The sequence below is a fragment of the Oncorhynchus mykiss genome, chromosome 16 (genome assembly GCF_057628025.1).
Source record: "Oncorhynchus mykiss isolate SJ-2025 chromosome 16, ASM5762802v1, whole genome shotgun sequence".
Taxonomy (NCBI): Eukaryota; Metazoa; Chordata; class Actinopteri; order Salmoniformes; family Salmonidae; genus Oncorhynchus; species Oncorhynchus mykiss.
The window spans coordinates 65,064,435-65,089,527 of NC_143037.1; the positions used below are offsets into that span (position 1 = coordinate 65,064,435).

Sequence of the window (25,093 nt, forward strand, 5' to 3'; positions counted from 1 at the left end):
TTGCAGTAAGTCTTTGAGCTATTCAAATGAGACTTTTGATAGGCTTCTTCAGGTGTATACAGTCCTTCACACCTTTCAGGAGAAATACATCTATTGACAGACAGACCAACACACAGGCAGACATTACCATTGGTATATGTCTCTATTATGCAGAGACATTTTGTATTGGAGGAGAAAGGATAGGTTGGAAGAGAGGCCCTGGGTCTTTGTACATTAAAACCACTCAGAGGACAAATTAAAGTATTGTCTGTTCAAGCCTAATGCACTCACTGGCTCTCACAACAACACAAACACAAGTCACCGAACCCTGGCCTGACCATGATAGGGGCGCGGTGCAAGTTACATCTGTGTTTTATTAACACACACTTACATAGCCTACACACACCTTCATAAACACACAAAACACAGAAACACATTCATAGCCTACACACACCTTCATGAACACACAAAACACAGAAACACATTCATAGCCTACACACACCTTCATGAACACACAAAACACAGAAACACATTCATAGCCTACACACACCTTCATGAACACACAAAACACAGAAACACATTCATTGCCTACACACACCTTCATGAACACATAAAACACAGAAACACATTCATAGCCTACACACACCTTCATGAACACACAAAACACAGAAACACATTCATAGCCTACACACACCTTCATGAACACATAAAACACAGAAACACATTCATAGCCTACACACACCTTCATGAACACATAAAACACAGAAACACATTCATAGCCTACACACACCTTCATGAACACATAAAACACAGAAACACATTCATAGCCTACACACACCTTCATGAACACACAGAACACAGAAACAACACAGTAGGAGATTCTTACTGCTGCTGTCCCATGCACCATCTTGTTCTGGATCTGCTCTGATCCAGTCTAGACCAGTCTGGTCTGGACCAGTCTATTCTGATCTGGACCAGTCTGATCTGGACCAGTTTAATCTGGTCTGGACCAGTCTAATCTGGTCTGGACCAGGCTGGGCCGGTCTAAGCACAATAAAGACGTTGCTTTTCTTCGCAGTACTGGGCCAATGTGAGACAGTGTTTCATGGGCTGACGAACCGGAGTTTGAGGACAAATTAAAGTCTTGTCTGTTCAAGCAGAAAAACACAAACACATTCATAGCCTACACACACCTCCATGAACACACAAAACACAGAAATACATTCATAGCCTACACACACCTTCATGAACACCTAAAACACAGAAACACATTAATAGCCTACACACACCTTCATGAACACACAAAACACAGAAACACATTCATAGCCTACACACACCTTCATGAACACACAAAACACAGAAACACATTCATAGCCTACACACACCTCCATGAACACATAAAACAGAGAAACACACAAACAGAAAATACTCTATCCTCTGTCATTCTGGCTCTTTCTACCTTTCAAACTATTCAGAAATATCTAGGTGTATAAATAATTTACTTTGTGGGATGCATCAGCATTACTGAACACCGTCTCAGACTCAGACCGCACCACTTTAGCATTAGCCACCCAGATACAAACACCCTGCCAGCGAACACATTAACCAAACTAACAACAATCCTACAAGTCAGTCTGTTTGTTTCCCCCTGCGTTCCCTTTTATAGCAAAAGGAGAAACAAGGTAAGAGTGCCAAGTCAAGCCTGTAAGACGGCTTTGAGACTCCCCACTCCCCTACTTACCCACGTGGCAGATCTTCTTACTCCTGGATCCCGACAGCTACCCCATAAAACCATCTACAGACTTCACTAGTAGTCACTATGCTACTCATCTCATAAATGTTTTATTCGCTTACTGTCCTGTCTTTTCAACTCTTGTCACAGCAAAAATCTGCACCTCCAAAGGGCAATGGTAAGCCTATACTTTGAGTGTGAAATAAACCAGCAGGTTCGCGTTTGAATGCAAAGGCTAGAATGAGACCAACAGGTTACAGTTGAAGACTAGATTCACAGGGTAGCTAGGAGGTCTTATAGCTACCCTGCTACTGCATTTGTGACCTTATCAGGCTCCTGTACTGCCAGTGGGGACACAAAGCACCCGCCAAACACTCACACACAGACAAACACACCTCTTTCCTGTTTGTGACTGGTGCTGGTTGTGATACATTTTCCATTACATCTCAATAGATGCTGTATGTTAAAAACCTATAATCTACACAAATAAATAATTACACATTACACAATGACATATTTCAGCTATAGTACTGGTATGTATATGGTTTATTTGATTGTGGTCTGCAGAATCATGAAACCATTATGTGACAAAGTTTTAAAAGCTCAGATCAAGCTTAAATTCAATTTAATTTCCATAAATCAATTTAAATGTAGAGTAAAATTCAAAACACATTCCATTTCAAACCCTCCAAAAACTGAATGATGTAGGCTAATTATTAGCCTATGCAACCTTTAAAATTCCCAAATGTAATAACCTGATCAGAAATAAAGAGAATTTCATAAAGCTCTTAAATCTCTTCTAGGAATAATATTAACCTACACAATGTTGCGCCATATGTCAGACAGCCCTACCTTGCAACCCTGGCGTGAGAGTTTTACCTCTGCAGCAGACAGGTGTCTTGGTGACTGTCCTCACAACCATGATCCATCTTTCCAGGGCACCGCGGCAGCGCTCATTAGAACTGCAGGCCTATTCTATATTGTAAAACTTTTTTGTTTAATAGCCCAGTAGCCTACCGTTTAAGTCAGTGTCATCCTATATTTACCCCACCGCCTTCTTGGTGTCAGCGGTGGGTTAGTGATGAAAGTGATGGAAGATATCAAGGTTAGTTTCCATGAGAAGAGGACAACCACCATATCCTTCCTGTACATTTTCTCCGTCTCTCTCGTCTCTATGTTGCAGACAAAGCACAAATTAAATGTAGGTCTAGGTGGTGTAGCCTACGCCGATGTCACTAGGAAACATTAAGCATGACAACAACAGTTGTAAGGCCTCATTATGATAGGCAGCATAGGCCCAGAATCATACGCAGACAGAGGAAACTTCATGAATAAAGTGCCGATGTTTAAGGGCGATGAAAGCGGTCAAGGCTAACCGAGCTGCTGGAGGAGCCACTCACAGGTAGACTAGCAGGTAGATCAGGATGTGGGAGTATATTTAGGCCTTGCTGTGAAAAGAGGACTAAGTGTTAAAGTTACGCCTACACAATTTTCCGGTAAAGTGTTCCTTGAAAGAAGGCACTTTCTATGAGCAGAGAGAATGAACAATATGGCTGTGTATTTTTTGGATTGCATTCTGAAAGGTTAATAATTAAGCTCTGAGAAATAAATAAAAAAGTGTGTTTTGCAATTACCTCTTATTGAATGTGGGTCACCCTCAAAAAACATAATTCAAACAACCAAAAATAGAACATTTTACAAACAAACATTCACATTACAAAAAGTACTACATTTACTATTACAACTGTCCCACAACAGCATTGGCATAAAACTCAAATAGAAATATACAAAAACTGTCCTTTGTAAATCTTTGACTAATTTTCTGTATCTCAGTGAAATTCAAGGTGCTCTAGTACTCCAGGGTGTCTTCTTTGGTCCCCAGAATAAGGGGGTGTACGTAGCTGCCCAGTGGGGTAAAAAGCACATTCCTCAATCATCCTCCAAACGGTGCTCCCCTGAATCATTCAAATGGGTCTGCCCATTGTCCCATCAGTAACTGGGCTCATCCATCTCCTCATCGCTCCATTCTGGGGGTGCGTCCGTGCCAAAGTACCGGTCACCGAAATTTCCTTCACACAAGGGACAAAGAATAGTAGAGATTAGAGTTTGAAGCAGAGCATGCACACGTGCGCGCAGACACTCACGGAAACTGCCTTTCTCACCTATGCCGGGTATGATGTGGAAGAGGTCGTTGACCTTCTTGTCGACGGCGGTGGTGATGATTTGGACCTGAGGGAAGGCGTAGGCCACAGAGTGAACCCCCATCTCAGCCATCAGCAGAGACACCAACAGGATCTTATCCTCCTGGACATCATGGTCCTACACAAGACACAGACACGGAGAGAGATGCATCATCAGATTCCATCAAAATCACCTACCAGTAGGACTCGTACGGCCATCATGGCAGCAGCCCCAGTAGACACGGTGCAGTCCATCAGAATCACCTATCAGTAGGACTCGTATGGCCATCATGCCAGCAGCCCCAGTACACACGGTGCAGTCCATCAGAATCACCTACCAGTAGGACTCGTACGGCCATCATGGCAGCAGCCCCAGTAGACATGGTGCAGTCCATCAGAATCACCTGCCAGTAAGACTCGTACGTATGGCCATCATGGCAGCAGCCCCAGTACACACGGTTCAGTCCATCAGAATAACCTACCAGTAAGACTCGTACGGCCATCATAGCAGCAGCCCCAGTACACATGGTGCAGTCCATCAGAATCAACTACCAGTAGGACTTGTACGGCCATCATGCCAGCAGGCCCAGTACACACGGTTCAGTCCATCAGAATCACCTACCAGTAGGACTTGTACGGCCATCATGGCAGCAGCCCCAGTACACATGGTGCAGTCCATCAGAATCAACTACCAGTAGGACTTGTACGGCCATCATGCCAGCAGGCCCAGTACACACGGTGCAGTCCATCAGAATCACCTGCCAGTAGGACTCGTACGTATGGCCATCATGGCAGCAGCCCCAGTAGACACGGTGCAGTCCATCAGAATCACCTACCAGTAGGACTCGTACGTATGGCCATCATGGCAGCAGCCCCAGTAGACACGGTGCAGTCCATCAGAATCACCTACCAGTAGGACTCGTACGTATGGCCATCATGGCAGCAGCCTCAGTACACATGGTGCAGTCCATCAGAATCACCTACCAGTAGGACTCGTACGGCCATCATGGCAGCAGCCCCAGTAGACATGGTGCAGTCCATCAGAATCACCTACCAGTAGGCCTCGTACGTATGGCCATCATGGCAGCAGCCTCAGTACACACGGTGCAGTCCATCAGAATCACCTACCAGTAGGACTCGTACGGCCATCATGGCAGCAGTCCCAGTAGACACGGTGCAGTCCATCAGAATCACCTACCAGTAGGACTCGTACGTATGGCCATCATGGCAGCAGCCTCAGTACACATGGTGCAGTCCATCAGAATCACCTACCAGTAGGACTCGTACGGCCATCATGGCAGCAGCCCCGGTGGACACGGTGCAGTCCATCAGAATCACCTACCCGAAGGACTCATACGTATGGCCATCATGGCAGCAGCCCCAGTACACACGGTGCAGTCCATCAGCATCACCTACCAGTAGGACTCGTACGGCCATCATGCCAGCAGCCCCAGTACACACGGTGCAGTCCATCAGAATCACCTACCAGTAGGACTCGTACGTATGGCCATCATGGCAGCAGCCCCAGTAGACACGGTGCAGTCCATCAGAATCACCTGCCAGTAGGACTTGTATGTATGGCCATCATGGCAGCAGCCCCAGTACACACGGTGCAGTCCATCAGAATCACCTACCAGTAGGACTCGTACAGCCATCATGGCAGCAGTCCCAGTAGACACGGTGCAGTCCATCAGAATCATCTACCAGTAGGACTCGTACGTATGGCCATCATGGCAGCAGCCTCAGTACACACGGTGCAGTTCATCAGAATCACCTACCAGTAGGACTCGTACGAATAGCCATCATGGCAGCAGCCTCAGTACACACAGTGCAGTCCATCAGAATCACCTACCAGTAGGACTCGTACGTATGGCTCTGCATGGTGCAGTTCATCAGAATCACCTACCAGTAGGACTCGTACGGCCATCATGGCAGCAGCCCCAGTAGACACGGTGCAGTCCATCAGAATCACCTACCAGTAGGACTTGTACGTATGGCCATCATGGCAGCAGCCTCAGTACACATGGTGCAGTCCATCAGAATCACCTACCAGTAGGACTCGTACGGCCATCATGGCAGCAGCCCCAGTGGACACGGTGCAGTCCATCAGAATCACATGGTCCTCACCAATGTCCTTAGGCAGACGCAGATAATGCAGCTGAGAGAGAGGGAGGGACAGGGAGGAAAGAGGGGATGAAGGGAAGAATGAAAGACAGACAAAAAGGCTATAACTATGCCTCCAACTTTCTCTGGTCAGGTCCTGCAGTCCTACTCAAAGCTTCAAGCATGTGTGTTTTCCAGATCCATACCTCTGGTTCTCCTGTGTCCTGGTTGGTCTGGATCAGGATCTTACCGATGCGGACATCTTTACACACCGCCCGGAGAGCTGGCTCCATGGTCTCTCCTGCTCGCAGGATGGACACTCCAGTGATCTATGGAAAACCAGAAGAGAAACCAGGTTCATGGATTTCTAACATACTGACTGACAACTTAGTACAGTACATTTAACAACAAGAACATGACAGCAGTAATACTATACAATTCATCATGACAACACTGGCTGATAAATACACAGGACTGAGTTAACATCTAATAACAGATGAAATGTGCTATTATATAAAGCTAATTTGAATCACACAGATTGAGTTTTCTGATCAGAGGGAACTAGCCGGCTGAAATGGAGAGATAGAAACAAGTGAATAGGAAGGAGAAAGTGAGAGAGATGGAAAGAAAAACAGGCAGGAACAAAAAGAAAGCTCAACTCACCCTCTTCCCGTGGAAAGTCCTGCCTTCATAGTCCTCTCCCTGCGGTGTTTGAACTATATGGCTCTGTGGAATGAGAGAGAGAGAGAGAGAGAGAGAGAGAGAGAGAGAGAGAGAGAGAGAGAGAGAGAAAGAGAGAGAGAGAGAGGAGGATAAACTTATGAGTACAGACCTCAAGACAACGAACCCATGGTGCGTGTCCAGTTGGCCACACTAAACAATCAATAAAACACTTATTTACTCCAACAGCTCTAGCTGTAGTGGGTGGTACATACACAGTGTACTGTAGTTGCTGTGCGATTCAAGTGATATGGTGTGTTTGCGCAGTCGTGGTATGTGTGTGTCTTTTTGGTTTTATAGTGAGAACTTTCCACTGCGGTAGATTGACAGTTTCCATACTCCAGAGGCCAGACTCTCTCTTTCGCTCTCTCTCTTCTTTTTTTCTCTCTCGCACCATCTCGCAATCTTGACCTCTCATGCTCTTTCCATCTCTTACACTCTCTTTCCATCTTTCTTACCCCCATTTTTCCATCACTCAATTCTTCTCCCTGTATCTTTTCATCTCTTTCTAAATGAAACTACATTCAAATATGCTCTTTGGGTATGAACGTTAAGGTACAGTAGAACAGAGCAGTCTTTCTATCTCTCTGTCTCTCTGTCATACGTACCTCTGAGGGAAGAAAGGAAAGCGCTCGTTCAATCAGCAGACGCATCAGTCTCTTCGAGTAGAAGATGAACTCATCCCTGCTTGTCTCTTTGTTTCTGGGCAGAAGAAGTAGGACAGTCAGGGACTAGACAAATAAAAGACACTCAGGGACCAGACAAATAAAAAACCCTCAGGGACCATACAGATAAAAGACAGTCAGGGACCAGACAAATAAAAGACAGTCAGAGACCAGACAGATAGAAGGAATTCAGGGTCCAGACAGATAAAGACAGTCAGGGACCAGACAAATAAAAGACAGTCAGAGACCAGACAGATAGAAGGAATTCAGGGTCCAGACAGATAAAGACAGTCAGGGACCAGACAAATAAAAGACAGTCAGAGACCAGACAGATAGAAGGAATTCAGGGTCCAGACAGATAAAAGACAGTCAGGGACCAGACAAATAAAAGACAGTCTGGGACCAGACAGATAAAAGGCAGTCAGGGACCAGACAGATAAAAGACAGTCAGAGACCAGACAGATAGAAGGAATTCAGGGTCCAGACAGATAAAAGACAGTCAGGGACCAGACAAATAAAAGACAGTCAGAGACCAGACAGATAGAAGGAATTCAGGGTCCAGACAGATAAAAGACAGTCAGGGACCAGACAAATAAAAAACAGTCTGGGACCAGACAGATAAAAGACAGTCAGGGACCAGACAAATAAAAGACAGTCTGGTACCAGACAGATAAAAGGCAGTCAGGGACCAGACAGATAAAAGGCAGTCAGGGACCGACAGATAAAAGACAGTCAGAGACCCTACAGATAAAAGACAGTCAGAGACCCTACAGATAAAAGAGAGTCAGGGACCAGACAGATAAAAGGAATTCAGGGTCCAGACAGATAAAAGACAGTCAGGGATCAGACAAATAAAAAACAGTCAGATACTAGACAGATAAAAGAGAGTCAGGGACCGACAGATAAAAGGCAGTCAGGGACCCTACAGATAAAAGACCGTCAGAGACCAGACAGATAAAAGGAATTCAGGGACCAGACAGATAAAAGGCAGTCAGGGACCGACAGATAAAAGACAGTCAGGGACCCTCCAGATAAAAGACAGTCAGAGACCCTACAGATAAAGGAGAGTCAGAGACCAGAGAGATAAAAGACAGTCAGAGACCAGACAGATAGAGACGGTCAGGGACCAGACAGATAAAGACAGTCTGGGATAAGACAGATGAAACAGTCAGTGGCCAGACATATAAAAGAGAGTCAGGGACCAGACAGATAAAAAACAGTCAGGGACCAGACAGATAAAAGACAGTCAGGGACCAGACAGATAAAAAACAGTCAGATACCAGACAGATAAAAGAGAGTCAGGGACCGACAGAAAAAAGGCAGTCAGGGACCGACAGATAAAAGAGTCAGGGACCCTACAGATAAAAGACAGTCAGAGACCAGACAGATAAAAGACAGTCAGAGACCAGACAGATAAAAGGCGGTCAGGGACCAGACAGATAAAAGACAGTCAGGGACCAGACATATAAAGACAGTCTGGGATAAGACAGATGAAACAGTCAGTGGCCAGACATATAAAAGAGAGTCAGGGACCAGACAGATACAAAACGGTCAGGGACCAGACAGATAAAAGACAGTCAGGGACCAGACAGATAAAAAACTGTCAAGGATCAGACAGATAAAAGACAGTCAGGGACCAGACAGATAAAATAGAGTCCAGGATCAGACAAATAAAAGAGAGTTCAGGATCAGACAGATAAAAGAGAGTCCAGGATCAGACAGATAAAAGACAGTCAGAGACCAAACAGATAAAAGACGGTCAGGGACCAGACAGATAAAAGACAGTCAGGGACCAGACAGATGAAAGATGGTCAGGGGGCAGACAGATGAGACAGTCAGAGACCATACAGATAAAAGACGGTCAGGGGGCAGACAGATGAAACAGTCAGTGGCCAGACATATAAAAGAGAGTCAGGGACCAGACAGATACAAAACGGTCAGGGACCAGACAGATAAAAGACAGTCTGGGACCGACAGAGAAAAGACAGTCAGAGACCAGACAAATAAAAGACAGTCTGGGACCAGACAGATAAAAGGCAGTCAGGGACTGACAGATAAAAGACAGTCAGGGACCCTCCAGATAAAAGACAGTCAGAGACCCTACAATAAAAGAGAGTCAGAGACCAGACAGATAAAAGACAGTCAGAGACCAGACAGATAAAAGGCGGTCAGGGACCAGACAGATAAAAGACAGTCAGGGACCAGACAGATAAAAGACAGTCTGGGATAAGACAGATGAAACAGTCAGTGGCCAGACATATAAAAGAGAGTCAGGGACCAGACAGATACAAAACGGTCAGGGACCAGACAGATAAAAGACAGTCAGGGACCAGACAGATAAAAAACTGTCAAGGATCAGACAGATAAAAGACAGTCAGGGACCAGACAGATAAAATAGAGTCCAGGATCAGACAAATAAAAGAGAGTTCAGGATCAGACAGATAAAAGAGAGTCCAGGATCAGACAGATAAAAGACAGTCAGAGACCAAACAGATAAAAGACGGTCAGGGACCAGACAGATAAAAGACAGTCAGGGACCAGACAGATGAAAGATGGTCAGGGGGCAGACAGATGAGACAGTCAGAGACCATACAGATAAAAGACGGTCAGGGGGCAGACAGATGAAACAGTCAGTGGCCAGACATATAAAAGAGAGTCAGGGACCAGACAGATAAAAAACGGTCAGGGACCAGACAGATAAAAGACAGTCAGGGACCAGACAGATAAAAAACTGTCAAGGACCAGACAGATAAAAGACAGTCAGGGACCAGACAGATAAAATAGAGTCCAGGATCAGACAAATAAAATAGAGTCCAGGATCAGACAGATAAAAGAGAGTTCAGGATCAGACAGATAAAAGACAGTCAGGGACCAGACGGATGCAAGACAGTCAGGGGCCAGACAAAAAAAAATAGACACTACGGGCCATGTAGTTGCACTCAACCCACATTGTGGAAGTGAATGCTTGCTACAGTATGTTTATGCTCTGACCTACCTGTGTTATTATCTGACTCTAGATCAGTTGGTTTATTGAGTAGTGTGTCGTGCAGTGATTATTACTGATACCTGAGTGTATTATTACTGATACACCAGCGCACACACACCCAGTATGCAGCGTGTGCATTCCATGACCTGGGCTGTGTTAGTAAAATACCTGACTAGTAGTACAGTGGGTCATTCTACATTAGTTCTAGAGGTAGTAGTTATACTAGTAGTATAGTGGGTCGTCCTACATTAGTTTTAGAGGTAGTAGTTATACTAGTAGTATAGTGGGTCGTTCTACATTAGTTCTAGAGGCAGTTCTACTAGTAGTATAGTGGGTCGTTCTACATTAGTTCTAGAGGTAGTAGTTATACTAGTAGTACAGTGGGTTGTTCTACATTCGTTCTAGAGGTAGTAGTTATACTAGTAGTACAGTGGGTCGTTATACATTAGTTCTAGAGGTAGTTATACTAGTAGTATAGTGGGTCGTTCTACATTAGTTCTAGAGGTAGTTATAGTAGCAGTATAGTGGGTCGTTCTACATTAGTTCTAGAGGTAGTCGTTTTACAGTATCCAGTGTGTATACAGTATGCAGTGTGTATACAGTATGCAGCGTGTATACAGTGTGTACCATGTATACAGTATGCAGTGTGTATACAGTATGCAGTGTGTATACAGTATGCAGTGTGTATACCTTATTATGGTGTGCATTCCCCTGACCTGGGGTGTACTCTCCAGAACACTCAGGGTCTGGGGGAGGGGCTGGGCCTGGTGGGCAGAGGCAAGGGCCGCCCTGTAACCATAGCAACGAGGAAAAGAAAGGGCGAGTGGATGTAAGAGCACTGGAATAGGCGGCAGGGTGCATACATACAGTCACAGGCTTGAAACACACACATACACAATAAGCAGACACCAGCGCACACACACCCACGCACACACATACACACACATATCTTAAACAGTATTCATCACACTGGTGTTAATATTGATTAATGGGTAGTAGAATTCTAAAAAAACACACAATATAAACACACTAGATTAAAATAGGCAGAGCAGATACAGGTCAGTTAACATCACTGCACAACAGATACTGCACTGTCTGTTTTAGTGGGATTATACAACAGCTTTAAGAGACAATCACAGAGAGCGTTTGACGTTTTTAGCTACTGTTTTGGTCTCAATGCAGTTAGATTCTACAGTGAGTGCTGAAAGACTAATTCATTCAACAACTAATTCATTCAACATTGATCAATGTGCAATAAATGAAAGTGAAACTACAGTGCCTTGCGAAAGTATTCGGCCCCCTTGAACTTTGCGACCTTTTGCCACATTTCAGGCTTCAAACATAAAGATATAAAAATGTATTTTTTTGTGAAGAATCAACAACAAGTGGGACACAATCATGAAGTGGAACGACATTTATTGGATATTTCAAACTTTTTTAACAAATCAAAAACGGAAAAATTAGGCGTGCAAAATTATTCAGCCCCTTTACTTTCAGTGCAGCAAACTCTCTCCAGAAGTTCAGTGAGGATCTCTGAATGATCCAATGTTGACCTAAATGACTAATGATGATAAATACAATCCACCTGTGTGTAATCAAGTCTCCCTATAAATGCACCTGCACTGTGATAGTCTCAGAGGTCCGTTAAAAGCGCAGAGAGCATCATGAAGAACAAGGAACACACCAGGCAGGCCCGAGATACTGTTGTGAAGAAGTTTAAAGCCGGATTTGGATACAAAAAGATTTCCCAAGCTTTAAACATCCCAAGGAGCACTGTGCAAGCGATAATATTGAAATGGAAGGAGTATCAGACCACTGCAAATCTACCAAGACCTGGCCGTCCCTCTAAACTTTCAGCTCATACAAGGAGAAGACTGATCAGAGATGCAGCCAAGAGGCCCATGATCACTCTGGATGAACTGCAGAGATCTATAGGACAACAATCAGTCGTATATTGCACAAATCTGGCCTTTATGGAAGAGTGGCAGGAAGAAAGCCATTTCTTAAAGATATCCATAAAAAGTGTCGTTTAAAATTTGCCACAAGCCACCTGGGAGACACACCAAACATGTGGAAGAAGGTGCTCTGGTCAGATGAAACCAAAATTGAACTTTTTGGCAACAATGCAAAACGTTATGTTTGGCGTAAAAGCAACACAGCTGAACACACCATCCCCACTGTCAAACATGGTGGTGGCAGCATCATGGTTTGGGCCTGCTTTTCTTCAGCAGGGACAGGGAAGATGGTTAAAATTGATGGGAAGATGGATGGAGCCAAATACAGGACCATTCTGGAAGAAAACCTGATGGAGTCTGCAAAAGACCTGAGACTGGGACGGAGATTTGTCTTCCAACAAGACAATGATCCAAAACATAAAGCAACATCTACAATGGAATGGTTCAAAAATAAACATATCCAGGTGTTAGAATGGCCAAGTCAAAGTCCAGACCTGAATCCAATCGAGAATCTGTGGAAAGAACTGAAAACTGCTGTTCACAAATGCTCTCCATCCAACCTCACTGAGCTCGAGCTGTTTTGCAAGGAGGAATGGGAAAAAATGTCAGTCTCTCGATGTGCAAAACTGATAGAGACATACCCCAAGCGACTTACAGCTGTAATCGCAGCAAAAGGTGGCGCTACAAAGTATTAACTTAAGGGGGCTAATAATAATAATTTTGCACGCCCAATTTTTCAGTTTTTGATTTGTTAAAAAAGTTTGAAATATCCAATAAATCCATGATTGTGTTCCACTTGTTGTTGATTCTTCACAAAAAAATACAGTTTTATATCTTTATGTTTGAAGCCTGAAATGTGGCAAAAGGTCGCAAAGTTCAAGGGGGCCGAATACTTTCGCAAGGCACTGTAGTCAGGAAACGTTGGATCAAGTGTCCTTCGGTACTAATGGTGGTGTAAACACAGTGATTTGGTTCTGATTAATTTGAGACGCTCAACACGTAATCTGAGGAACATGAAGAAAACTGTGTTCTCTTAGTGTTGTTATAATCCCATGTGATTCATGGGATTACCCACATACAAACACAAACACACGTTTTGTTCTTCTATCCATGTGGGGATCTAAAATGAATTTCCATTCAAAATCCTATTTCCCCTAACCCTTCACATTAACCCTTATCCTTACCATAACCTTAACCCTTCACACTAACCCCTATCCTTACCATAACCTAACCCCTTCACACTAACCCTTATCCTTACCATAACCTTAACCCTTCACACTAACCCTTATCCTTACCATAACCTTAACCCTTCACACTAACCCTTATCCTTACCATAACCTTAACCCTTCACACTAACCCTTATCCTTACCATAACCTTAACCCTTCACACTAACCCCTATCCTTACCATAACCTAACCCCTTCACACTAACCCTTATCCTTACCATAACCTTAACCCTTCACACTAACCCTTATCCTTACCATAACCTTAACCCTTCACACTAACCCTTATCCGTACAATAACCTTAACCCTTCACACTAACCCTTATCCTTACCATAACCTTAACCCTTCACACTAACCCCTATCCTTACCATAACCTAACCCCTTCACACTAACCCTTATCCTTACCATAACCTTAACCCTTCACACTAACCCTTATCCTTACCATAACCTTAACCCTTCACACTAACCCTTATCCGTACCATAACCTTAACCCTTCACACTAACCCATATCCTTACCATAACCTAACCCCTTCACACTAACCCTTATCCTTACCATAACCTTAACCCTTCACACTAACCCTTATCCTTACCATAGCCTTAACCCTTCACACTCACCCTTATCCGTACCATAACCTTACCCCTTCACACTAACCCTTATCCTTACCATAACCTTAACCCTTCACACTAACCCTTATCCATACCATAACCTTAACCCTTCACACTAACCCTTATCCTTACCATAACCTTAACCCTTCACACTAACCCCTATCCTTACCATAACCTTAACCCTACACACTAACCCTTATCCTTACCATAACCTTAACCCTTCACACTAACCCCTATCATTACCATAACCTTAACCCTTCACACTAACCCTTATCCTTATCCTTACCATAACCTTAACCCTTCACACTAACCCCTATCCTTACCATAACCTTAACCCTTCACAATAACCCTTATCCTTACCATAACCTTAACCCTTCACACTAACCCCTATCCTTACCATAACCTTAACCCTTCACACTAACCCTTACCCTTACCATAACCTTAACCCTTCACACTAACCCTTATCCTTACCATAACCTTAACCCTTCACACTAACCCTTATCCTTACCATAACCTTAACCCTTCACACTAACCCTTATTCTTACCATAACCTTAACCCTTCACACTAACCCTTATCCTTACCATAACCTTAACCCTTCACACTAACCCTTATTCTTACCATAACCTTAACCCTTCACACTAACCCTTATCCTTACCATAACCTTAACCCTTCACACTAACCCTTATTCTTACCATAACCTTAACCCTTCACACTAACCCTTATCCTTACCATAACCTTAACCCTTCATACTAACCATAACCTTAACCCTTCACACTAACCCTTATCCTTACCATAACCTTAACCCTTCATACTAACCATAACCTTAACCCTTCACACTAACCCTTATCCTTACCACAACCTTAACCCTTCACACTAACCTTTATCCTTACCATAACCTTAACCCTTCACACTAACCCTTATCCTTACCATAACCCTTCACACTAACCCTTATCCTTACCATAACCTTAACCCTTCACACTAACCCTTATCCTTACCATAACCTTAACCCTTCACACTAACCCATATCCTTACCATAACCTTAAACCTTCATACTAACCATAACCTTAACCCTTCACACTAACCCTTATCCTTACCATAACCTTAACCCTTCACACTAACCCTTATCCTTAGCATAACCTTAACCCTTCATACTAACCATAACCTTAACCCTTCACACTAACCCTTATCCTTACCATAACCTTAACCCTTCATACTAACCATAACCTTAACCCTTCACACTAACCCTTATCCTTACCATAACCTTAACCCTTCACACTAACCTTTATCCTTACCATAACCTTAACCCTTCACACTAACCCTTATCCTTACCATAACCTTAACCCTTCACACTAACCCTTATCCTTACCACAACCTTAACCCTTCACACTAACCCTTATCCTTACCACAACCTTAACCCTTCATACTAACCCTTATCCTTACCATAACCTTAACCCTTCATACTAACCCGTATCCTTACCATAACCTTAACCCTTCACACTAACCCTTATCCTTACCATAACCTTAACCCTTCACACTAACCCTTATCCTTACCACAACCTTAACCCTTCATACTAACCCTTATCCTTACCATAACCTTAACCCTTCATACTAACCCGTATCCTTACCATAACCTTAACCCTTCACACTAACCCTTATCCTTACCACAACCTTAACCCTTCATATTAACCATAACCTTAACCCTTCACACTCACCCTTATCCTTACCATACCCTTAACCTAAACCACTAACCCTTATCCTTACCATAACCTTAACCCTTCACACTAACCCTTATCCTTACCACAACCTTAACCCTTCATACTAACCCTTATCCTTACCACAACCTTAACCCTTCACACTAACCCTTATCCTTACCACAACCTTAACCCTTCATACTAACCCTTATCCTTACCATAACATTAACCCTTCATACTAACCCGTATCCTTACCATAACCTTAACCCTTCACACTAACCCTTATCCTTACCATAACCTTAACCCTTCACACTAACCCTTATCCTTACCATAACCTTAACCCTTCATACTAACCATGACCTTAACCCTTCACACTAACCCTTATCCTTACCATAACCCTTCACACTCACCTTTATCCTTACCATAACCTTAACCCAAACCACTAACCCTTATCCTTACCATAACCTTAACCCTTCACACTAACCCTTATCCTTACCACAACCTTAACCCTTCATACTAACCCTTATCCTTACAATAACCTTAGCCCTTCACACTAACCCTTATCCTTACCATAACCTTAACCCTTCACCCTTATCCTTACCATGACCTTAAACCTTCACACTAACCCTTATCCATACCATAACCTTAACACTAACCCATATCCTTACTAACCCTTATCCTTACCATAACCTTAACCCTTCATACTAACCCGTATCCTTACCATAACCTTAACCCTTCACACTAACCCTTATCCTTACCATAACCTTAACCCTTCACACTAACCCTTATCCTTACCATAACATTAACCCTTCATACTAACCATAACCTTAACCCTTCACACTAACCCTTATCCTTACCATAACCCTTCACACTCACCTTTATCCTTACCATAACCTTAACCCAAACCACTAACCCTTATCCTTACCATAACCTTAACCCTTCACACTAACCCTTATCCTTACCACAACCGTAACCCTTCATACTAACCCTTATCCTTACCATAACCTTAGCCCTTCACACTAACCCTTATCCTTGCCATAACCTTAACCCTTCACCCTTATCCTTACCATGACCTTAAACCTTCACACTAACTCTTATCCATACCATAACCTTAACACTAACCCATATCCTTACCATAACCTTAAACCTTCATACTAACCATAACCTTAACCCTTCACACTAACCCTTATCCTTACCATAACCTAAACCCTTCACACTCACCCTTATTCTTACCATAACCTTAACCCAAACCACTAACCCTTATCCTTACCATAACCTTAACCCTTCACAATAACCCTTACCATAACCTTAACCCTTCACACTAAGCCTTATCCTTACCATAACCCTTCACACTAACCCTTATCCTTACCATAACCTTAACCCTTCACACTAACCCTTATCCTTACCATAACCTTAACCCTTCATACTAACCATAACCTTAACCCTTCACACTAACCCATATCCTTACCATAACCTTAACCCTTCATACTAACCATAACCTTAACCCTTCACACTAACCCTTATTCTTACCATAACCTTAACCCTTCACACTAACCCTTATCCTTACCATAACCTTAACCCTTCACACTAACCCTTATTCTTACCATAACCTTAACCCTTCACACTAACCCTTATCCTTACCATAACCTTAACCCTTCATACTAACCATAACCTTAACCCTTCACACTAACCCTTATCCTTACCATAACCTTAACCCTTCATACTAACCATAACCTTAACCCTTCACACTAACCCTTATCCTTACCACAACCTTAACCCTTCACACTAACCTTTATCCTTACCATAACCTTAACCCTTCACACTAACCCTTATCCTTACCATAACCCTTCACACTAACCCTTATCCTTACCATAACCTTAACCCTTCACACTAACCCTTATCCTTACCATAACCTTAACCCTTCACACTAACCCATATCCTTACCATAACCTTAAACCTTCATACTAACCATAACCTTAACCCTTCACACTAACCCTTATCCTTACCATAACCTTAACCCTTCACACTAACCCTTATCCTTAGCATAACCTTAACCCTTCATACTAACCATAACCTTAACCCTTCACACTAACCCTTATCCTTACCATAACCTTAACCCTTCATACTAACCATAACCTTAACCCTTCACACTAACCCTTATCCTTACCATAACCTTAACCCTTCACACTAACCTTTATCCTTACCATAACCTTAACCCTTCACACTAACCCTTATCCTTACCATAACCTTAACCCTTCACACTAACCCTTATCCTTACCACAACCTTAACCCTTCATACTAACCCTTATCCTTACCACAACCTTAACCCTTCACACTAACCCTTATCCTTACCACAACCTTAACCCTTCATACTAACCCTTATCCTTACCATAACCTTAACCCTTCATACTAACCCGTATCCTTACCATAACCTTAACCCTTCACACTAACCCTTATCCTTACCATAACCTTAACCCTTCACACTAACCCTTATCCTTACCACAACCTTAACCCTTCATACTAACCCTTATCCTTACCATAACCTTAACCCTTCATACTAACCCGTATCCTTACCATAACCTTAACCCTTCACACTAACCCTTATCCTTACCACAACCTTAACCCTTCATATTAACCATAACCTTAACCCTTCACACTCACCCTTATCCTTACCATAACCTTAACCCTTCATACTAACCATAACCTTAACCCTTCACACTAACCCTTATCCTTACCATAACCCTTCACACTCACCTTTATCCTTACCATAACCTTAACCCAAACCACTAACCCTTATCCTTACCATAACCTTAACCCTTCACACTAACCCTTATCCTTACCACAACCTTAACCCTTCATACTAACCCTTATCCTTACAATAACCTTAGCCCTTCACACTAACCCTTATCCTTACCATAACCTTAACCCTTCACCCTTATCCTTACCATGACCTTAAACCTTCACACTAACCCTTATCCATACCATAACCTTAACACTAACCCATATCCTTACTAACCCTTATCCTTACCATAACCTTAACCCTTCATACTAACCAGAATCCTTACCATAACCTTAACCCTTCACACTAACCCTTATCCTTACCATAACCTTAACCCTTCACACTAACCCTTATCCTTACCATAACATTAACCCTTCATACTAACCATAACCTTAACCCTTCACACTAACCCTTATCCTTACCATAACCCTTCACACTCACCTTTATCCTTACCATAACCTTAACCCAAACCACTAACCCTTATCCTTACCATAACCTTAACCCTTCACACTAACCCTTATCCTTACCACAACCGTAACCCTTCATACTAACCCGTATCCTTACCATAACCTTAACCCTTCACACTAACCCTTATCCTTACCACAACCTTAACCCTTCATATTAACCATAACCTTAACCCTTCACACTCACCCTTATCCTTACCATAACCTTAACCCTTCATACTAACCATAACCTTAACCCTTCACACTAACCCTTATCCTTACCATAACCCTTCACACTCACCTTTATCCTTACCATAACCTTAACCCAAACCACTAACCCTTATCCTTACCATAACCTTAACCCTTCACACTAACCCTTATCCTTACCACAACCTTAACCCTTCATACTAACCCTTATCCTTACAATAACCTTAGCCCTTCACACTAACCCTTATCCTTACCATAACCTTAACCCTTCACCCTTATCCTTACCATGACCTTAAACCTTCACACTAACCCTTATCCATACCATAACCTTAACACTAACCCATATCCTTACTAACCCTTATCCTTACCATAACCTTAACCCTTCATACTAACCAGAATCCTTACCATAACCTTAACCCTTCACACTAACCCTTATCCTTACCATAACCTTAACCCTTCACACTAACCCTTATCCTTACCATAACATTAACCCTTCATACTAACCATAACCTTAACCCTTCACACTAACCCTTATCCTTACCATAACCCTTCACACTCACCTTTATCCTTACCATAACCTTAACCCAAACCACTAACCCTTATCCTTACCATAACCTTAACCCTTCACACTAACCCTTATCCTTACCACAACCGTAACCCTTCATACTAACCCTTATCCTTACCATAACCTTAGCCCTTCACACTAACCCTTATCCTTGCCATAACCTTAACCCTTCACCCTTATCCTTACCATGACCTTAAACCTTCACACTAACTCTTATCCATACCATAACCTTAACACTAACCCATATCCTTACCATAACCTTAAACCTTCATACTAACCATAACCTTAACCCTTCACACTAACCCTTATCCTTACCATAACCTAAACCCTTCACACTCACCCTTATTCTTACCATAACCTTAACCCAAACCACTAACCCTTATCCTTACCATAACCTTAACCCTTCACAATAACCCTTACCATAACCTTAACCCTTCACACTAAGCCTTATCCTTACCATAACCCTTCACACTAACCCTTATCCTTACCATAACCTTAACCCTTCACACTAACCCTTATCCTTACCATAACCTTAACCCTTCATACTAACCATAACCTTAACCCTTCACACTAACCCTTATCCTTACCATAACCTTAACCCTTCACACTAACCTTTATCCTTACCATAACCTTAACCCTTCACACTAACCCTTATCCTTACCATAACCTTAACCCTTCACACTAACCCTTATTCTTACCATAACCTCAACACTTCACACTAACCTTTATCCTTACCATGACCTTAACCCTTCACACTAACCCTTATCCTTACCATAACCTTAACCCTTCATACTAACCATAACCTTAACCCTTCACACTCACCCTTATCCTTACCATACCCTTAACCTAAACCACTAACCCTTATCCTTACCATAACCTTAACCCTTCACACTAACCCTTATCCTTACCACAACCTTAACCCTTCATACTAACCCTTATCCTTACCACAACCTTAACCCTTCACACTAACCCTTATCCTTACCACAACCTTAACCCTTCATACTAACCCTTATCCTTACCATAACCTTAACCCTTCATACTAACCCGTATCCTTACCATAACCTTAACCCTTCACACTAACCCTTATCCTTACCATAACCTTAACCCTTCACACTAACCCTTATCCTTACCATAACCTTAACCCTTCATACTAACCATAACCTTAACCCTTCACACTAACCCTTATCCTTACCATAACCTTAACCCTTCACACTAACCTTTATCCTTACCATAACCTTAACCCTTCACACTAACCCTTATCCTTACCATAACCTTAACCCTTCACACTAACCCTTATCCTTACCACAACCTTAACCCTTCATACTAACCCTTATCCTTACCACAACCTTAACCCTTCACACTAACCCTTATCCTTACCACAACCTTAACCCTTCATACTAACCCTTATCCTTACCATAACCTTAACCCTTCATACTAACCCGTATCCTTACCATAACCTTAACCCTTCACACTAACCCTTATCCTTACCATAACCTTAACCCTTCACACTAACCCTTATCCTTACCACAACCTTAACCCTTCATACTAACCCTTATCCTTACCATAACCTTAACCCTTCATACTAACCCGTATCCTTACCATAACCTTAACCCTTCACACTAACCCTTATCCTTACCACAACCTTAACCCTTCATATTAACCATAACCTTAACCCTTCACACTCACCCTTATCCTTACCATACCCTTAACCTAAACCACTAACCCTTATCCTTACCATAACCTTAACCCTTCACACTAACCCTTATCCTTACCACAACCTTAACCCTTCATACTAACCCTTATCCTTACCACAACCTTAACCCTTCACACTAACCCTTATCCTTACCACAACCTTAACCCTTCATACTAACCCTTATCCTTACCATAACCTTAACCCTTCATACTAACCCGTATCCTTACCATAACCTTAACCCTTCACACTAACCCTTATCCTTACCATAACCTTAACCCTTCACACTAACCCTTATCCTTACCATAACCTTAACCCTTCATACTAACCATAACCTTAACCCTTCACACTAACCCTTATCCTTACCATAACCCTTCACACTCACCTTTATCCTTACCATAACCTTAACCCAAACCACTAACCCTTATCCTTACCATAACCTTAACCCTTCACACTAACCCTTATCCTTACCACAACCTTAACCCTTCATACTAACCCTTATCCTTACAATAACCTTAGCCCTTCACACTAACCCTTATCCTTACCATAACCTTAACCCTTCACCCTTATCCTTACCATGACCTTAAACCTTCACACTAACCCTTATCCATACCATAACCTTAACACTAACCCATATCCTTACTAACCCTTATCCTTACCATAACCTTAACCCTTCATACTAACCCCTATCCTTACCATAACCTTAACCCTTCACACTAACCCTTATCCTTACCATAACCTTAACCCTTCACACTAACCCTTATCCTTACCATAACATTAACCCTTCATACTAACCATAACCTTAACCCTTCACACTAACCCTTATCCTTACCATAACCCTTCACACTCACCTTTATCCTTACCATAACCTTAACCCAAACCACTAACCCTTATCCTTACCATAACCTTAACCCTTCACACTAACCCTTATCCTTACCACAACCGTAACCCTTCATACTAACCCTTATCCTTACCATAACCTTAGCCCTTCACACTAACCCTTATCCTTGCCATAACCTTAACCCTTCACCCTTATCCTTACCATGACCTTAAACCTTCACACTAACTCTTATCCATACCATAACCTTAACACTAACCCATATCCTTACCATAACCTTAAACCTTCATACTAACCATAACCTTAACCCTTCACACTAACCCTTATCCTTACCATAACCTAAACCCTTCACACTCACCCTTATTCTTACCATAACCTTAACCCAAACCACTAACCCTTATCCTTACCATAACCTTAACCCTCCACAATAACCCTTACCATAACCTTAACCCTTCACACTAAGCCTTATCCTTACCATAACCCTTCACACTAACCCTTATCCTTACCATAACCTTAACCCTTCACACTAACCCTTATCCTTACCATAACCTTAACCCTTCATACTAACCATAACCTTAACCCTTCACACTAACCCTTATCCTTACCATAACCTTAACCCTTCACACTAACCTTTATCCTTACCATAACCTTAACCCTTCACACTAACCCTTATCCTTACCATAACCTTAACCCTTCACACTAACCCTTATTCTTACCATAACCTCAACACTTCACACTAACCTTTATCCTTACCATGACCTTAACCCTTCACACTAACCCTTATCCTTACCATAACCTTAACCCTTCATACTAACCATAACCTTAACCCTTCACACTCACCCTTATCCTTACCATACCCTTAACCTAAACCACTAACCCTTATTCTTACCATAACCTCAACACTTCACACTAACCTTTATCCTTACCATGACCTTAACCCTTCACACTCACCCTTATCCTTACCACAACCTTAACCCTTCATACTAACCCTTATCCTTACCACAACCTTAACCCTTCACACTAACCCTTATCCTTACCACAACCTTAACCCTTCATACTAACCCTTATCCTTACCACAACCTTAACCCTTCACACTAACCCTTATCCTTACCACAACCTTAACCCTTCATACTAACCCTTATCCTTACCATAACCTTAACCCTTCATACTAACCCGTATCCTTACCATAACCTTAACCCTTCACACTAACCCTTATCCTTACCATAACCTTAACCCTTCACACTAACCCTTATCCTTACCATAACCTTAACCCTTCATACTAACCATAACCTTAACCCTTCACACTAACCCTTATCCTTACCATAACCCTTCACACTCACCCTTATCCTTACCACAACCTTAACCCAAACCACTAACCCTTATCCTTACCATAACCTTAACCCTTCACACTAACCCTTATCCTTACCACAACCTTAACCCTTCATACTAACCCTTATCCTTACCATAACCTTAACCCTTCACACTAACCCTTATACTTACCATAACCTTAACCCTTCACCCTTATCCTTACCATGACCTTAAACCTTCACACTAACCCTTATCCTTACCATAACCCTTATCCTTACCATAACCTTAACCCAAACCACTAACCCTTATCCTTACCATAACCTTAACCCTTCACACTAACCCTTTTCCTTACCATAACCTTAACCCTTCACACTAACCCTTATCCTTACCATAACCATAACCTTAACCCAAACCACTAACCCTTATCCTTACCATAACCTTAACCCAAACCACTGACCCCTTCACACTAACCCTTATCCTTACCACAACCTTAACCCAAACCACTAACCCTTATCCTTACCATAACCCTTTACACTAACCCTTATCCGAACCACAACCTTAACCCAAACCACTAACCCGTATCCTTACCATAACCCTAACCCAAACCACTAACCCCTTCACACTAACCCTTATCCTTCCCAAAACCTTAACCCTTCACACTAACCCTTATCCTCACCATAACCTTAACCCATCACACTAACCCTTATCCTTACCATAACCTAACCCCTTCATACTAACCCTTATCCTTACCACAACCTTAACCCTTATCCTTACATAACCTTAACCCTTCACACTAACCCTTATCCTTAACATAACCTTAACCCTTCACACTAACCCTTATCCGTACCATAACCTTAACCCTTCACACTAACCCTTATCCTTACCATAACCTTAACCCTTCATACTAACCCTTATCCTTACCATAACCTTAACCCTTCACACTAACCCTTATCCTTACCATAACCTTAACCCTTCACACTAACCCTTATCCTTACCACAACCTTAACCCTTCACACTAACCCTTATCCTTACCACAACCTTAACCCTTCATACTAACCCTTATCCCTACCATAACCTTCACCCTTCACACTCACCCTTATCACAACCTTAACCTTAACCCAAACCACTAACCCTTATCCTTACCACAACCTTAACCCTTCACACTAACCCTTACCCTTACCATAACCTTAACCCTTCACACTAACCCTTATCCTTACCATAACCTTAACCCAAACCACTAACCCTTATCCTTATCCTTACCATAACCTTAACCCAAACCACTAACCCTTAACCCTAATTGTAACTCTAACCCTAGACCTAACCCCTAAACTTAAAATAGCCTTTGTCCTCATGGGGATGTGGAAAATGTCCCCACTAGAATGTTCATTGTTTTACTATCCTTGTGGGGACTTTGGGGCATTT

The 25,093-nt window shown here is 42.5% G+C and overlaps 1 protein-coding gene across 9 annotated transcripts in view; it reads right to left on the bottom strand.

Moving 5' to 3' along the window:
- Window positions 1–2,227: 2,227 nt before the first annotated feature.
- Window positions 2,228–25,093, bottom strand: part of uckl1b (uridine-cytidine kinase 1-like 1b) — a 62,504-nt gene continuing 39,638 nt past the window's right edge. For all 9 annotated transcript variants that reach the window (XR_016487478.1, XR_016487477.1, XR_016487476.1 and 6 more), the window contains exons 9-15: window positions 11,056–11,154; window positions 7,323–7,416; window positions 6,658–6,720; window positions 6,201–6,323; window positions 5,942–6,049; window positions 3,874–4,030; window positions 2,228–3,780 (exon numbers count right to left, since the gene is read on the bottom strand). Coding sequence is in view for 6 of the 9 variants with exons in the window: in XM_036947520.2 (XP_036803415.1) it covers window positions 3,701–3,780; window positions 3,874–4,030; window positions 5,942–6,049; window positions 6,201–6,323; window positions 6,658–6,720; window positions 7,323–7,416; window positions 11,056–11,154 (724 nt within the window). In the remaining 3 variants the exon portion in view is untranslated. The remainder of the gene's footprint in view (window positions 3,781–3,873; window positions 4,031–5,941; window positions 6,050–6,200; window positions 6,324–6,657; window positions 6,721–7,322; window positions 7,417–11,055; window positions 11,155–25,093) is intronic.